Source organism: Neomonachus schauinslandi, chromosome 3 (genome assembly GCF_002201575.2).
Source record: "Neomonachus schauinslandi chromosome 3, ASM220157v2, whole genome shotgun sequence".
NCBI classification, from domain to species: domain Eukaryota; kingdom Metazoa; phylum Chordata; class Mammalia; order Carnivora; family Phocidae; genus Neomonachus; species Neomonachus schauinslandi.
Window position 1 is genome coordinate 160,477,409 of NC_058405.1, and position 17,122 is coordinate 160,494,530.

The 17,122-nt window shown below is 35.4% G+C and overlaps 1 protein-coding gene across 1 annotated transcript in view; it reads left to right on the plus strand.

Annotated features, from left to right (window-relative positions):
- BMPR2 (bone morphogenetic protein receptor type 2) overlaps positions 1 to 6,796 on the plus strand; it is a 195,292-nt gene extending 188,496 nt beyond the window's left edge. Inside the window, exons 12-13 of the mRNA XM_044913697.1 lie at positions 1,830 to 3,109; positions 4,530 to 6,796. Of these exons, the coding sequence (XP_044769632.1) occupies positions 1,830 to 3,109; positions 4,530 to 4,780 (1,531 nt within the window). The 3' untranslated portion in view covers positions 4,781 to 6,796. The remainder of the gene's footprint in view (positions 1 to 1,829; positions 3,110 to 4,529) is intronic.
- The last annotated feature ends 10,326 nt before the right edge of the window (positions 6,797 to 17,122 follow it).

Genomic DNA, 17,122 nt, shown 5'->3' on the forward strand with positions numbered 1-17,122 from the left:
ATAAATATTACTTTATGAGACATTTCTTTGTTAAATTATGATTTTTCATTCTAAGTAAAAGGGCTTTTTAAAAAATTCCTTAAAAATTGGAACTTTCAGACAATGTAATCTGTGTTTCTTTGTTCCATGTTTGGGGGAAAGTTTTCCCCAAAATTTGTCATTTTATTTAATACACGTTAAAATTTTTCAGAAAAGCACCCAGGAAAAAGTTACCAGAGAAAATTGAGATAAAAATATACTTGATTATTGAATAATTTTTTTTGCTGTTTTCTGTTGTTCTAATTTCTAAGAGCAGTTTGTGTTATGAACTATAGACCCAAAATTGGGTTTACACTGCTTGTGTTTGGACTGAATTAGCTTCAGCATGGGAACCCTTATTCCTTATATATCAGTAAGTCAAGGAAGGTAAAGACTAGCAATTCTAAATACGAATTTTCTTACTTTATGCATACTTGAGGATAGTCTTCTGCTTCTTTCTCCGCTGATCTCTGTATTTTCTGTGTGTTCTAGCATGTTATTTGTACCTCTCTCACAAGTCAGTTACTTTTACTCTAAGTACTTTTGAACTTTTCTTGAATGGTAAGAAGAATCCTTGATGCGACCCTCCATTGTGTTGACCATTTTTTGCCCCCTAAATCATTCAGCTCTATGTTTTACATGCTTTTTCTCATGTCCAGTCACTCATAGTTTCCCCTAAATCGTGGTTCATCCCATAGTCATTCCATTCTAGGTTTCATTGTATTGAATCTTACCCCCCAGACCTCTTTTCCAAGTACTATACAACTACTTTTTTATTCTTCACCCTCCTGTCATTCTCCTTGAGCTGCTACTTTTCTCCTATAACACTTGTATCTATTAATGTTCCCATTGTTTAGTTAAAGCTATCCCTGGCTTTTATTTTAAATAACCTAAATATATTATCATGTGATGCTCAAGAACCATCCCTCTCAAGGTGTGATAATGACAGTGAAGAACTCTTACTAATTGGAGAGTAGTTCTGAATTGTTGTTCCTTTATCTGAATGTCACACTCTGCCGTTAGTCTGTAGAACTTTCCTTGATATGGCTCAATTTACCCCCAGAAAGGTACATTCCATTTCTAAACTGCCTCTTAATGGAAGCATGGAAGCACTTTGGAACAACCTAAAAGCTTATATTCTTTTTACCATTTGGCCATTGTAACTTAATTGGTAAAGTATTTATTGAGTTGCCACTATGTATCTAGGATTGTAGGAGTGCAAAAGAAACATATACCATGGCTCCTCCTCTCATGCACCTTTATATCTGGTTGTGCAACTATACCTACAGTTGATAAAAATATTTGGTAATGTTACAAAACTATAGAGGAGATTTTTTAATTAACTCTTATAAACCAAAATAATGAACATCTATGAAAATCACATCTAGATCCACATAGGTTTTTCAGTAGTCTTGATTCATATAAAACTAGCATTTAGGGGCACCTGGGTGGCTCATTCGGTTAAGTGTCTGCCTTCAGCTCAGGTCATGATCTCTCAGCCCCCCACTGGGCTCTGTGCTCAATGGAGAGTCTGCTTCTCTCTCTCCCTATGCCCCTCTCCCCAGCTCTTGCTCTTTCTCGTGCGCTCTCTCTCTCAAATAAATGATAATCTTTTTTAAAAAACTAGCATTTAGCAAGTTATTAATTGACACTTGATTATGTGATCACAATTTTTACATAACCTCTAGTACGATGTGGTTAGGAATAAAATAAAAAACAGTTCATACTTTAAAATCAGAGGTATTAAACTTGGAGGGTCAGTTTGTCATAAATGTACATTCTCAATGTGGCACTTTTTTTCTTTCTTTAAGCAACCTTTCCCACAATAGGCGTGTGCCAAAGATTGGCCCTTATCCAGATTATTCTTCTTCCTCATACATTGAAGACTCTATCCATCATACTGACAGCATTGTGAAGAATATTTCCTCTGAACATTCGATGTCTAGCACACCTTTGACTATAGGGGAAAAGAACCGAAACTCAATTAACTATGAACGGCAGCAAGCACAAGCTCGAATTCCCAGCCCTGAAACAAGCGTCACCAGCCTGTCCACCAACACAACAACCACAAACACCACTGGCCTCACTCCAAGCACTGGCATGACCACTATATCTGAGATGCCATACTCAGATGAAACAAATCTGCATGCCGCAAATGTTTCACAGCCAATTGGGCCAACCCCTGTCTGCTTACAACTTACAGAAGAAGACTTGGAGACCAACAAGCTGGACCCAAAAGAAGTTGATAAGAACCTCAAGGAAAGTTCTGATGAGAATCTCATGGAGCATTCTCTTAAACAGTTCAGTGGACCAGACCCACTGAGCAGCACCAGTTCTAGCTTGCTTTACCCACTCATAAAACTTGCAGTAGAAGTGACTGGACAGCAGGACTTCACACAAGCTGCAAATGGCCAAGCATGTTTAATTCCTGATGTTCCACCCACTCAGATCTATCCTCTCCCCAAGCAACAAAACCTTCCTAAGAGACCTACTAGTTTGCCTTTAAACACCAAAAATTCAACAAAGGAGCCCCGGCTGAAATTTGGCAGCAAGCACAAATCAAACTTGAAACAAGTAGAAACTGGAGTTGCCAAGATGAATACAATCAATGCTGCAGAACCTCATGTGGTGACGGTCACCATGAATGGTGTGGCAGGTAGAAACCACAGTGTTAACTCCCATACTGCCACTACCCAGTATGTTAATGGGGCAGTACCATCTGGCCAGACAGCCAACACAGTGGCACACAGGGGCCAAGAAATGTTGCAGAATCAATTCATTGGTGAGGATACCCGACTGAATATTAATTCCAGTCCTGATGAGCATGAACCTTTACTGAGACGAGAGCAACAGGCTGGCCATGATGAAGGTGTTCTAGATCGTCTTGTGGACAGGAGGGAACGGCCACTGGAAGGTGGCCGAACTAATTCCAATAACAACAACAGTAATCCGTGTTCAGAGCAAGATGTTCTTACACAGGGTGTTCCAAGCACAGTAGCAGATCCTGGACCATCAAAACCCAGAAAAGCACAGAGGCCTAATTCTCTGGATCTTTCAGCCACAAATATCCTTGATGGCAGCGGTTTGCAGTGTAAGTGGAGGGATCATTTAATCTCTCCTGCTTGTCTTTTGGGACCGTTTAATTACTTAGATAAAATTAAATTGTGTTTTCAACTAACAATTAGTTATTTTTACCACTTTTGGAAATAAAATAAGCCACTTGGTTGGACCTCAAAAGTAATCAGACTGTTGTAAAGAAAAAAAGTAATTTGTTGTTCTTGATAATTAAATAGTCAATGTCACAACAGTCAGAACTTAATACCAACTTTAATACATGCCTTACATAGCCCCTGGTTCATAATGCAATTCACGTACTTGCTGTGAATGGTTGAAATTAAGTAAATATGAGTTTAAAAGTTCCAGGTAAAATGATGTCAGTAGAACTTTTGAAATAGTTGTTGAGTATATTAATATCTATTATATATACATCTAGATTTTATCAAACTAACCTTAAATCTTTAAAGTCCAGAGAAAATTCAGAAGAAGTCATTATAAAAAAACTGAAGTTCTTGTTTTGTTTTTTATTTTTTGTGTGTGTCATCTTTTCCAAGAGTTATGTGTTGAGCCTCTTCCATGCCTATAGCATTGTGCCATGGGTCCCCTAGACGAATAACTTGATACTTGGTTTCTAGCTCTAAAGGGATTGTAACATGAGACAGGAGAGCCCATCAAAATCTTTAACAGTCATCATTATACAAAATGATTTCTCTTTTAGACTGACAGCACTTTATGAAAAAAAAGTAGTCATGTGTTATGGTTGTTGTCAAGGACTACAAAATGGCCTGAAGGGATTCAGCTCTCAAAAATTAATCAGTAGAGGGGCACTTGGCTGGCTCAGTCAGTGGAGTATGCAACTTGATCTTGGCGTCTTGAGTTCGAGCCCCATGTTGGGCCTAGAGCTTACTTTAAAAAAAAAATCAGTAGAATCTATCCCCTTGTTTGAGTGGCTTGTATTATAGACCAGTTAATACACCCTATAGCAGGGCTCCATAGCAATAAAATGTCTAGTCAGGTGTGGGAAGGGGAAATTACTAGAAAATTTATACTGTGGTATTTATGTCATCCTTCTGAAAATATTATATGCCAGGTGCCTTTAAAATTTGATCTGCTTTGAAAATTAAGTAGAATGATTAAATGCATTTTGCCAAGTTAGGATCACTACCAACAACCAAAGGATTTGAGAATACAGCTGAGAACTTTTAATTTTCTCCTCTGTTTTTGCTCGCCCAAAAGAATAAGCCAACCAGTTACGGAAACAATTGTGCTTAAAGAGTCTCAAAATAAGTTGGTTAAGTTTTGCCTAGAAAATAATTGCCTGGCATTATGAATTTCAAGTAATGTCTATTAATACCTCCAGATATTAGTTTGATCTGTTCTTGAGTTACAGACCTAATTTCTTACTATTTAATAGTTTCTTTATATATAGTTTATTTCTGTCCTTTTATTTCCAGTAGGTGAGTCAACACAAGATGGCAAATCAGGATCTGGTGAAAAGATTAAGAAACGTGTGAAAACTCCCTATTCTCTTAAGCGGTGGCGCCCCTCCACCTGGGTCATCTCCACTGAACCACTGGACTGTGAGGTCAACAACAATGGCAGTGACAGGGCAGTTCATTCCAAATCCAGCACCGCAGTTTACCTTGCAGAAGGAGGCACTGCCACAACCATGGTCTCTAAAGATATAGGAATGAACTGTCTGTGAAATATTTTCAAGCCTATGGAGTGAAATTATTTTTTGCATCATTTAAACGTGCAGAAGACATTTAAAAAAAACTGCTTTATCTTCCTGTCAGTACCCTCTCCCACCCCTGCAACAGGACTTGCTTTAAATAGATTTCAGCTATGCAGAAAAATTTAGCTTATGCTTCCATTATTTTTTAATTTTGTTTTTTTTTTTTAAGTTTTGCACTTTTGTTTAGTCTCATTAAAGTTATATTTGTCTGTTATGACCACAGAATTATATGTGTGTGTATCAAAAGTGGTCTCAAAATATTTTTTTAAGAAAAAAAGCAAAAACAATGTATTGCTGATAATCAGTTTGGACCAGTTTCTAAAGGTCATTAAAACAGAAGCAAGACAGGTTTGACTGCAGTGGTGTCTGGTATCCATGTTTTATTTCTGGGCACAAGCTAGTTTATATGTTGAACTGTTCCTGAACATATTATCTGTTGGACATTCTTTTCTCTTGTGTTTTGTTTGAACGTGCAATAGTCTATAGTCCACAAATAAGCTTTCTTGTAAGCTCTCTTCCTAACAGAGCACACATTCTTCCATAATAAGTACATTTTTCTGCCCCAACCCCCATACTTTTGGCAGGTCAGTTCTATGGCAGTGATTTTTGCACAAGAGAAAGCAGCTACCTGATTTCTTGCTTTTCTCTCTCCTTATGGAGAATGCAGAAACATTGTCTCAAAGGGCTCTAAAGAAGGAACTACCAAAACCTAATTTGAAATGCCATTTCTTTTAACCTTCCAAGTCCTAAATGTTTCTTTCCAGGCATTTTAATAAACGTATTTGGTTCTGGTTTTTGGATGTTCATAAGAGAGCATAGAACAAAGTAGATGAAGTCAAGTATTAGCCTTTCTTCCTTTTATTTTATTTTTATATGTATGTTCATGTTCCATATTCATTTATTTAAGAAGCACATTTTTATCAGAAAACTTAGAGAGCTATACTTATATGGAATTTTTAAGTAGGTAGATGGTTAAGACTATATAGTGTTATAGCCTTCATTCTCTGAATAGGCCATCTTTGACTCAAATAAAATTACATTTCCTATTTAAAATAACTTCAAAAGTAATTCATAGTTTTGAACCAGTAGTAACTTCTTATTCTCTTCCCAAGCAACGCCTGGTGACTTTATCTGAAAATGAGTCCTCTTCCCATGACCTAAAACACTGTGTGGAAAAATCAATTCATTTGGCATGCCAAATCCCTGTGGAAGGAAAGATTGCTGCCAAACCTATCATTTTTGAGCAGACTGAGGCTTACCTCTCTTTTTTCAAAACTGTTTCTTCACTAATCCTATTTTCATAATTTCTCTTTTTACAAGCTTTTCATATGATCTTTGATATGTGAGTAGCGTTTATTATTTACATTATATTAGAATATACCTTTTAGTGATAACATGTTATGTATCCTTCAAGTCATATTGTTTTTTTTAAAAAGCTTCCTTTGCTTCTTTCCTTACTGATAGTTATCTCTAAACAGCAACCTCAGCATGTTTTTTTAAATAAAGCACTTTATGTCAAATAAGGGACTTTTTTTATAAGCACAAATTATTTTCTATCAGTTTGCAAACAGTGATGATCTCACTTAATTTTTTCCAGATTCTCAGAGTACTTAGTAGATGTTATTTAACTAAGTTCTAAGATTTCTCTGGAAAATAAAAAGCTAAGAGAAAAACACAAATGCCCATATTCTTACTTTTAGGTTTTTATCTCCTGAACAATATTTTCTCACTCATATTCCTCTATCTTCATCATTTAGCTAAAGATAACATAAATGTCCCCATTTGCTGTCCAAAATATTTATAATTTACTATATAAACCTTTTTTTTTTTTGTCATCTGCTATAATCCTGTAAGTTAGATGTTACAACACTTCACATTTATTCTGATGGATGGCTGAACACAGTTTTGAATTTTTAGAATTAAGATTATTTTTCTAGGGTGCCTGGGTGGCTCAGTCGTTAAGCGTCTGCCTTCGGCTCGGGTCATGGTCCCGGGGTCCTGGGATCGAGTCCCGCATCGGGCTCCCTGCTCCGCGGGGGGCCTACTTCTCCCTCTCCCACTCCCCCTGCTTCTGTTCCCGCTCTCGCTATCTCTCTCTCTCTGTCAAATAAATAAATAAAATCTTTAAAAAAAAATTATTTTTCTAGTGCCCAGGATTTCCACCTTTTTTTGTTTTATTGGCCCTTCTCTTGATTCAGATCCTTAACATTTTTCAGTCTTCTGGCATAATTATTCTTCTATCTATATAACAAATTATTTATATCTTTCCCACCAAATTTTCACTTAGTTCTCTTGCCTTTAAATGTCTTTGAACTGCATTTCATTATTTTCAAACATGTGTAGGATATCTTTGAATCAAAATAAATTATATTCCTTCTCGAATTGAGGATAAATGACCATTTGAGATCTAACTGATCTTTTCCTGACAGAAGAAGTTATCTTACATTCTACTTTACTTTGTGTTTAGGCTAGTTGGTTGTAATTTTTCCAGCATCTTTTTTTTTTTTTTTATGTTTAATAAAATGCTTTCAAGAATTAATAGACCAAAATAAAAGAGAATCCTTTTAAGTTTCCCATTTCATGCAAACATGTTTAAAACAAATAATTTTCTTTCCCTAGTTTTTTTTTAGTATACCCTTAAAAAATAGGAAGAGTAAAAAGTGTAGATCATTTTAATAAATTTTAAATTAAATTGGACATCAGACTGATTTTGAATCTGTTTGTAATATACAAGCAAGCAAAATTACTTAAAATACTTGTTAACTTTATTCATCTAATAATTTTTTTAAAGCTAATATTTAACTGCTATCACAATATTTTGCATGTAGTAGAAAAGCATTTGGATCCTTCGAATAAAGGCCATTTAATGAAAAAAAAATTAAAATTCACTTTGCTAGTTTTACAACCTTAAAAGCATCATAATAGGTAATCAAATTCTAATATTAATTCCCTGAGCTATCCTAATTGTATGTCAGAACTGAGTCATTGAAAGAACTTGGTTTGAATTGGGTTTAGACAAAAATGACTTAATTATAATTCCTAACAGTGTTCCCCTTTTTAAATTCCTAATTTGGGGAAAAGAAACCAGTATCAGTGTAAAATGTTATGAAAAGGCACAGGAATTAAATAATACTAATTGACAATTTGTTATATACTGAATGCTGGGATATACATACACAATCTCTTTTAATCCTCATAGGAACTATTTAAGGATCTTAGTTAATATTCCCACTTTACAGATTGAGGAAATTGAAGCAAAGAGACGCTAAGCCATTTGCCCAAGTTCCACATCCTAGTAATAGAGAAAGCTGGATTTTAACCTGGGTTTGCCTCTCCACATCTCTTTCTTTTTTTTTTTTTTTAAAGATTTTATCTATCTATTCATGAGAGACAGAGAGAGGGAGAGAGAGAGAGGCAGAGGGAGAAGCAGGCTCCCAAGGAGCAGGGATCCCCATGTGGGACTCGATCCCAGGACCCCGGGATCATGACCTGAGCCAAAGGCAGATGCTTAACCATCTGAGCCACCCAGGCGCCCTCCACATCTCTTTCATCCACACCACACTGCCTATGCACTGTATGACAGGATGTATAATATACTGACATTTTGCAAGAAATTCAGTCATTACACTCCAGCACAACTGTGGCTTGGATATAAGCCAAAGCAGATACCTTAATGACATGTAGACATGTCTATGCTGGCTGTTGCTTGGAGAAATAATTACTAATTCAAGATAAAATTCAATCCCACATCTGCCATCATGAATCCTAAAATTATTTCACTTCTCTTCACTCCTAATATTCTTGCATTGTAGAACTAAAGAAAAAGTAAATTTTAAGGGAAAAGTGAAGGTGGCTTTTGGGAACAAAGACTTTTCCCCTAAATTGATTCCATACTTGACTTGAAGAATTAATTTAACATGGATTTTAAGTCTCATCAATCCTTTGACTCCATTTTGAAAATTTCTGCTTGTATTGACTTAAAGAAAATTTTACTAATCCAGAAAACTAATTGAGGAGGACATAGGAAGGATACAAAGATAGTATCTTTTTTTATAAGGCAGTTTCAATAGCTCCTTACATGTACCCACTTATTGCAGAAAATGTACATTGGTTCTGAATGTGAAAATAACTAAAGGAAGGTAGGAACATACAAGTAAGTATGTGTTTCAGTGGGAATTGTCACAAAATTTGGCAAGTGTTTTTATTTAAAATTTTCAAGTTTGGCGTCTAAAGCCAAATGGAATACCTGGGAGGCTGCAGCTATTTACTGAACTTTCCATCCTCAAAGTCATTTAAAATGGAAGAATACTTCAATAAGTTTTTTGTTTGTTTTTTTTAATATTTATGGAAATGAACATTTCATTGGAGGTAGTTAGCTTCTAGAACTTGAGATTACATTGTATTCCTATACAACCTTTTATTAATTTATGTTGAACTTACTACCAGTTATGTGCAGGTTATTGCATAACTATTCACAGATTGCTTTATATATTACTTTATCTTCCAAGCTAACTGATTAGAAATTGTACACACGTTAGTTGATTATCTAGACCTGTTATTCCAGAAATTGTGTAACACTCCCACATACACCCCAGAAGTTTTTTTCAGACTGAGATGTTTGTAAATATACCTTTTGCTGTCAGTTCGCTCTTCAGTGGATAAAATTGCATTTTAACTTATAGATTCTGAACTATGCAAATGTTAGCCAAAACTACCTTGCATGATCCACTCTTAAATATACTCCTTGATTTAGTAAATCTGGCAAATCACTGTTTGAGCTGGTTACACAAATGTTATTATCAAAAGAAGGCTTTTCTATAGCTTCTCAGATTAAACTAACATAGAAGAAAAGAGGAAATCTCAGGGTGCTCTCGTGCACCTACCCATTACTTTCCTTCAACCGCCTTTTAGTTTGTGTCTGACTTACTCTATCCCTTGGTTATCTGACTTGCAATCTTCTGTGTCAGGAAAATTTTCTTGTCTATTCTGCTTCCCTCCTGTTTCATTTTATGTGTATTTGTCTCCTCCAGCAGTAAAAAGGGAGAGCAGTTGGCTATCTTCTCCAGTATTGTTATTTTTCATTATGCTTCCGGCTTCTCAATTAACATCTAAGTCTCGATTCTTCAGACAAAATTGCTGTGGTTCCCTTAGCATTTCCTTCTCAGCCCTATTTTAATAACTATTTATACTTAAGAACACCTGAAATTATATTTTACATTATATTCAAATTCATTACTCTAGTTAAGTAATAGTTCAGTAGGATAGAATTGAGAATGAAGATGTTACCATTTGACAATGGATCCAACCATCAGATTGTCAGAAAATCAGCACTTAATTAAGTTTTGTATTATCTAACATTTCCTATTAAATTGTGGAGTTTTACAATTTTATATTCTCATTAGTTATAACTAAAAAGCCATGCACACAGAATTGTATATAATTTTGCCATTAAAATTTTTTTAACCTATATTGCAGCAAGCTTAGCATTACGATTGAGCCACAACATTTTACATATTTCTTTGTATCAAATATTAAACACAAAATGCAAGATTAACTTTCAAAAACAAACCTTACAATAATCAGGTATTATCTATGAACATTTTTGCAGACCACTTTTGAAATACTTATTATTTGCAACATAGACTGGACTATAACAACTTTCATTTAACTTTTAAGTGGCTGGTTAAAGTTGAGTGTTTGTGCATATAAAGAAAATTTAGGATTTTATCTCATGGCTGATACATTTGAAAGTAAATAATTCAGAAGATTTAATGCTGTGTATTAGAATTATGCCCCAAATAAATCTATCTTGAAAATTCCAATTCCGTTATTATGTGATGTTCATAGTGTTACTATTAATTGTGGTGACATTCATTTTTTTAAACTTAATTTGCAACCCAGATTCTAAAATTTGGGTAAGAGAGAAGAAATCTTTAGAAATAAATCACATCACTAGGGCATCCAGTTTATGATTGAATTTTTTAAAAAATTACTCTATTTTAAACTACAACTTTTTAAAAATGTTTCAAAAGGCAACATGTAGGTTTTTTCCATTTTATTTGTACTTTTAGATTTCAGAAACATCTTCATGTTTTAGACTCACTCTATAGACATAATATTACTTAAAAACTCAGGGCCCTCTTCATCCCTTTGCACATGAGAAACTTTAATTGGTAGCAAACGAGCAATTAGTCCAGTTGAATATTTAAAGTGTTTGTTGCACATACAGTTCATTTAATGTTTCATCTTATGATTTGACTTAATTTACATAGACATAACATCAGATTTCATTAATCATAAAAACTTGACCAGTTCTATAATTACTGAATAGGGGGAAATGACTCAACTAATTGGCTACATGTTGCAGCCTATTTAGGCCTTAGAGTTGAAGCACCGTCTTAAAACCATTTCTCTTCTTTGGGTAAATGGTTATACACGATGGGACAAATCATTTCATTTTGCTTTGTTTTTTAATGGGAGAACTTAGTAAAGTTGTTCCTCTGAGATAAAATTTTCTTGAGGTAATTTAACATTAAAAAAACTCTTCTAAAAGTGAAATAATGAGTCTATAGCTTTAGTAATAGTTTGGATGGTTTTGAGAAGGTAACTTCTGGTAAGTTATTTATCACCTTGTCAGATCCAAATAGAATTTTTCCTTCAATCAGACAAGTCCAAGCTCCAAATTGATAGGCTGTATACTTAAAATCCTAGCAGTGAAGTTATTTGTAACCCGTCTCTTGTCTCAGGCTCTCCACCTTATTACCAAACCTCTTAAGTATGATAAGGAAACATATTTTTAAAGGAGCTTAATAGTAAGAAAACTAAATTACTAAAAGATGCAATTCAAAGATAGGTTCTGGTTAAAATTGAATTGCTTGGCTTCTGTGGCTTTTCTTTTTCTCGTCACATTTATTTATTTAAAGTTTTTGTATGCCTTGTTGTCATGTTTCCATGGAAATTATATTGTGTAAGTGTTTGTATAAGCTGGAATCATCCTTAATTTTCTGTTGATAATTTTTCAAATGAAGATAAGTGGATAATTGTAAAGTACACTAACTCTTAGGGTATTGTAGTAGCTGAAACATGGAGATGTGTAGCTGCCATGCTTTTTCTGAATGGACAGGAGAAACATAAGCTACAGAGTATTCATTTCTGAGGATGCTTTTGTGGAATAAGAAAGGCTGAAAAATATTGGCAATTCCTCAGAACCCTCTTTCTTGTTAACGGGTATCTTTTGTTGGTGTGTTTTGCTCTTACATTACAGATAGAATATCATATGAATTTATGAATAATTACTTTCAATTATTTTGCTTTTGTAAAAGCCGTCTGAGACCTTGCTATGCTGTGTAAGTTGTGTTTGATGGATCAGTGTGAGTATGAAATAAAGCAAATCACTTTTCTTTTGTATTATCTATGGATGCCACTATGAAAGCTGACATTAAGCCACTAAAGAGTTTTTTATGAATAATTGTAAGTAAATGCTTTGATATATATAAACCTAAATAAAAAGATTGTATTGCTACAGAGACATTGGAGAAGATTTTAAGACAGTTCTTTAGGTTTAAAAAAAGGCTTGCTGTAAAATGGTGCATTATTTCATTTATTAAAGATCATATTAATAACAACAGTAATTGTATCTTTTGATTTTATTAGGTCACCAGAAATTATGACTGTTAGTGTGATATTTTAGGTATTTTGCACCAGAAGAGTAAATGTTTTAATGTACTCATTACTTAGTATGATACATTTTTTAAAAATCAACTAACATTAGAATAATAGCTGCACACTTTCTGTATACCAGGCACTCTGGTAGTTATTCTACATATGTTGATAATTCTCATAGCAATACTATAAAATACATATTGTCCCCATTTAAAAAAAAACTGTGGCTAAGGGAAGTTAAATGTCGTCCAAAGCCGCAGAACTGGTAAAATGAGATTCAATGTATTTTCCATTTTGCTTTGAACTAACAGTTTTAAATCTCTGGTTATGGCAAGAAAATTCAAAAATAAAAGTGAAAATGGCCCAGTGGTAAAAAGAATAGCCAGGAACATACATGAAGCAATTTGCAGTTACTGAAAAGCTAGCAGTACTGAAACGACTATCTCTACTAGCCTAACATTGTGTTTGTACTTAACATCATCAAATAATCTTTTAAGTTAGATCTTTGTGTTTTTAGAAGTCCTCGTTAAAATGCAATATGAGTTTGTGAAGGCAACATATTTTTTTTAAAGACTTTGTCAGCAAGAGCACAAGCAGGGGGAGCAGCAGGCAGAGGGAGAAGCAGGCTCCCCGCTGAGCAAAGAGCCCGATGAGGGACTTGATCCCAGGACCCTGGGATCATGACCCAAGCTGAAGGCAGACACTTAACTGACTGAGCCACCCAGGCATCCCATATTATTTTTGACTCTGGATGAATTCAGTGTATTAGTTAAATGTCCTGGAACAGGATCCTGTATCAATCCACAGGACAGCCATGTTTTAAAAGAGTGCTAGCCTGGGGTGCCTGGCTGGCTCAGTTGGTAGAGCATGTGACCCTTGGTCTTGAGGTGGTGAGTTTGAGCCCCATGTAGAGATTACTTAAATAAAAAATTAAAATATTACAAACAATAGAAAAAAAAGTGTTAGACCTGCCTTAAGTAGATGCCAAGGGAATTTTTGCTTTAGGAGAAGTATGGCCTACTCTCATAGGCTCTGTTGTCACCTTAAATAATATTTTAGGGATAATAGATTTGGGGTACCTTTTCCCTTTTGATTTGCATGCCCAACCTTAACGATATAATGTTACGGACTACTGTTGCAATTCTCTAGAGAACCCACTATGTAATATTCAGGATGATAACTAAATGTCCTTAGAGAAAATATCATGGCCTGGGAAAGTATATAATAATGACCTATTTAGTCTTTTAATAAGAACTTTTCACAAGTAAAATTATTTTCATTTACACCTACACCTATCTGATCCATCTTCCTAGTTTACATCCTCTGCAAATGACTAACTTAAGCTAGTGATTAATCTTTCTTTCTAATTCTAATAATGAATTTTCCCCTTATTTTCTAGTGTTTCAAATTAAATTCTATATTTGCACAGCTTTCATTTTATTGTTACAATGTATGATTATTCATTTTTTTTGAAATTGAATCACTATTACTGTACTGAGAGATCCAAAAAGTATGGTATTATTCCTGCCCTTCCCCCCCCCCCCCCCACCTCCCGGAACTTAAATCACCTTGTGGAGGAGAAAAGGCCTATAGAAGAAATAGTTAAATCCAAACAAGATGATATGTAAGTGCCCAAATTAGTGGTAAACTATATGCTCAATATGTGTTTAAAGAGCCAAAGAAGACTTCAATGAGGAAATGATTATTGAGCAGGGTCTTGAAAGAACAGGTGGGATTTCAACAGGAAAAGTGAAGGCAGAGTATTTGAAGTGACCAGAGATACGGGAGAATAGGGCCTGGAAATAAAGCAGAAGTAGATCCAAATATCTTTTGAAAACCAGACCCAGGTGTCTTGACTTGCTATCATAGACAATGAGGAAACCAAATTTTCTTAGCAAGGAAAGACCTTGACAGAATAATTTAAAGAAATTTGGTCTGCAGGATAGATAAGAAAGGAAAGTGATTAGAGTGAGGGCATGAGAGAAACTGCAAATAAAATGCAGTTTTCATTGTGATCGGTAAGTTCCTTTTTCAGAGGGGCATCAAAAAATTTTTTGAATGCCTAATGTGTAACAAGTACCATAGTAGATAAAAGACACAGCCCCACCCTCAAGTTGCTCATAGTTGATTTGGAGAAAATTATAGTACACGTTATAAGTATTATGATAGAGTGAAAGTCCAGTGTATTATGGAAGTGCACAGCAAAGATACCTAATCCACTCTTACTGAATCAGACAGTTTCTCCTTTTCAAAGAACTTTCCTCACTGTCTTAAAATATGAGTAAGAATTAGTTAAGAGATGAGCAATGGCCCTCTAAGCAGAAGTTATAGCACCCATGAAGCCCTATAGAGGGGCTGAGAGGGTTGAACTTTTTCAAGGGGATGGGAGGATATTAGATTGGAATAGAGTTTGGGATATTAAGTGAAAGTATGAAGAGAAATGGCCCAGAAGAACCCAGATGACCCAGGTGGGACTGTATCACAGAAGGGCTAGCATGCTATGCTAAGAGTTTGGACTTATCCTGGAAGTCAGTGGAAGGATTTAAGCAGAGGAGTTTCAATTTAGGTAACTCAGCTGGTAATATAAAGAATCAACGGAGAGGAAGGAAACTGAATATAGAAACTAGTGTGGCACTGGCAAGAGATAATGAGTGCCTGAACCAAGGTTGAATCAGTGATGAAGAGGAAGAAGAAGCAGATTGAGTCAGGGTTAAAGAGAACCAGTAGGACCCAGTGAACCACTGAGATGAGCATTGCAAAGGTGAAGATTGTAACTTCGAGGTTCTAATATGGCAAAGGAATGAGAGAAATTAAAAAAGAGAATATGCAGCTCACTGCTTTTATAGATTTTAAAAATAGAACAATTTTGACACCATGTGTTCAAATATTTGGTTCCAAAAAAATATGCAGACACCTTTCACCTATTACCTGTAGAAATGCTTTGAGAACAGAGCCTTCCCTAGGTAAGTCACACAGAAGTTCAATTTTATCTTTTTGAGTGAATGTCTATCTTTTATTGTTTTGAATTGCGTCTAATACCAACTTGTTGCACATAGTAATATTCTAGGGCATTTGGGGTGGCCCTTGCTATAAAATGAGTATCAAGAGCAGCCTTAAAAGGAGCAATAGCAACAAAAAGATAGCCTATGATGGCAGATGGTGGAAAGATAATGAGGAAGTTGTGTTGATGGTAGATGTGTGATCTTCCAAGAAGAGCTGTCCTCTTGCCCAGTGTTCCTTTCTCCCATCAAGTCAAGTCTTCAACCTACTTAACCTACTTAACTTCTCAACCCTAGAGCTCTTCCTTCCCTCTCTCCACAATTAAAAAGGAAGGTAGAAAAACCCAGAAACTATTAACTATTCAAGGACACAAGCATCCTAAATGTGTGTTTGGTTTGTTTTTAATTGGATAAATGAAACAGATAAAAGAGGAAGTTTTCTTTTGCTTAACAACCTTTCCATAGATTGAACCAATCAAGAATTTATGTAAGACATCATGGAAGATATGCTTAAATTCCTAAGGAAAATATATTCAAGAAAACAAATTATTCTCTTTAGATGGCATGTAGAACTTCAGAACTACTTGGATTTTCTTTTCTTTTTTTTTTTTTTCCAGATTTTATTTATTTATTTGAGAGAGAGGGAGAGAGAGCATGAGTGGGGGGAGGGGCAGAGGTAGAAGCAGGGAGCCCTGACACAGGGCTTGTTCCATCCAGGATCATGATCTGGCGAAAAGTAGATGCTTAACTGACTGAGCCACACAGGTGCCCCTACTTGGGTCTTTTAAAGTAAAAATTTTATTGTTTTTATATTTTTAAGATTTTATTTATTTGAGAGAGAGAATGAGAGAGAGAGAGAGAGCACATGAGAGGGGGAAGGGTCAGAGGAAGAAGAAGACTCCTGGCTGAGCAGGGAGCCTGATGCTGGACTCAATCCCGGGACTCCAGGATCATGACCTGAGCTAAAGGCAATCGCTTAACCAACTGAGCCACCCAGGCACCCTAGAAGGGAGGGGGGGTGGGAAGATGGGTTAGCCTGGTGATGGGTATTAAAGAGGGCATGGAGCACTGGGTGTTATGCACAATGAATCATGGAACACTACATCAAATACTAATGTTGTAATGTATGGTGATTAACATAACAAAAATAAAGTAAATAAGTTTATTAAACTTGTTTATCCATGACACTGGTGATGCCTTCTAGGAGTCACATATTCTCACATGCAGAAAAATAAACATTTTCAGTAAAATTTTAAAGTAAAAACTCTTAGATGTATCTCCTTAACTCCCACTGCCCCTTTTAACTGAGTTTCCAAAACCCCACTGTGAGCTGTTGCAATAGGCATTTAGTCTTTGGGGTTTTTTGTATCTCCCTATTCCAAGCCATTTTACACTCTGTTTCCAGTCATCTTATCAATACTCTTATCAAGTTACCAATGGTTCAAGTTCCTCAACCTGAAATTCCAAGTTGTAGCAATTTACTTTTCCAGCCTTATCTTCCACCACTCTACTAAATAGTTTCTATTACTTGTTTACTTTATCTCCTTACTAGATTGTCAGCCTTTTGCATCATGGAGGGAGTCTTACCCTTTTTTTTCTGTCCCTGAAGTACTGATTTTAATTGATTGATAAGCTGATACCAAAATAGTGT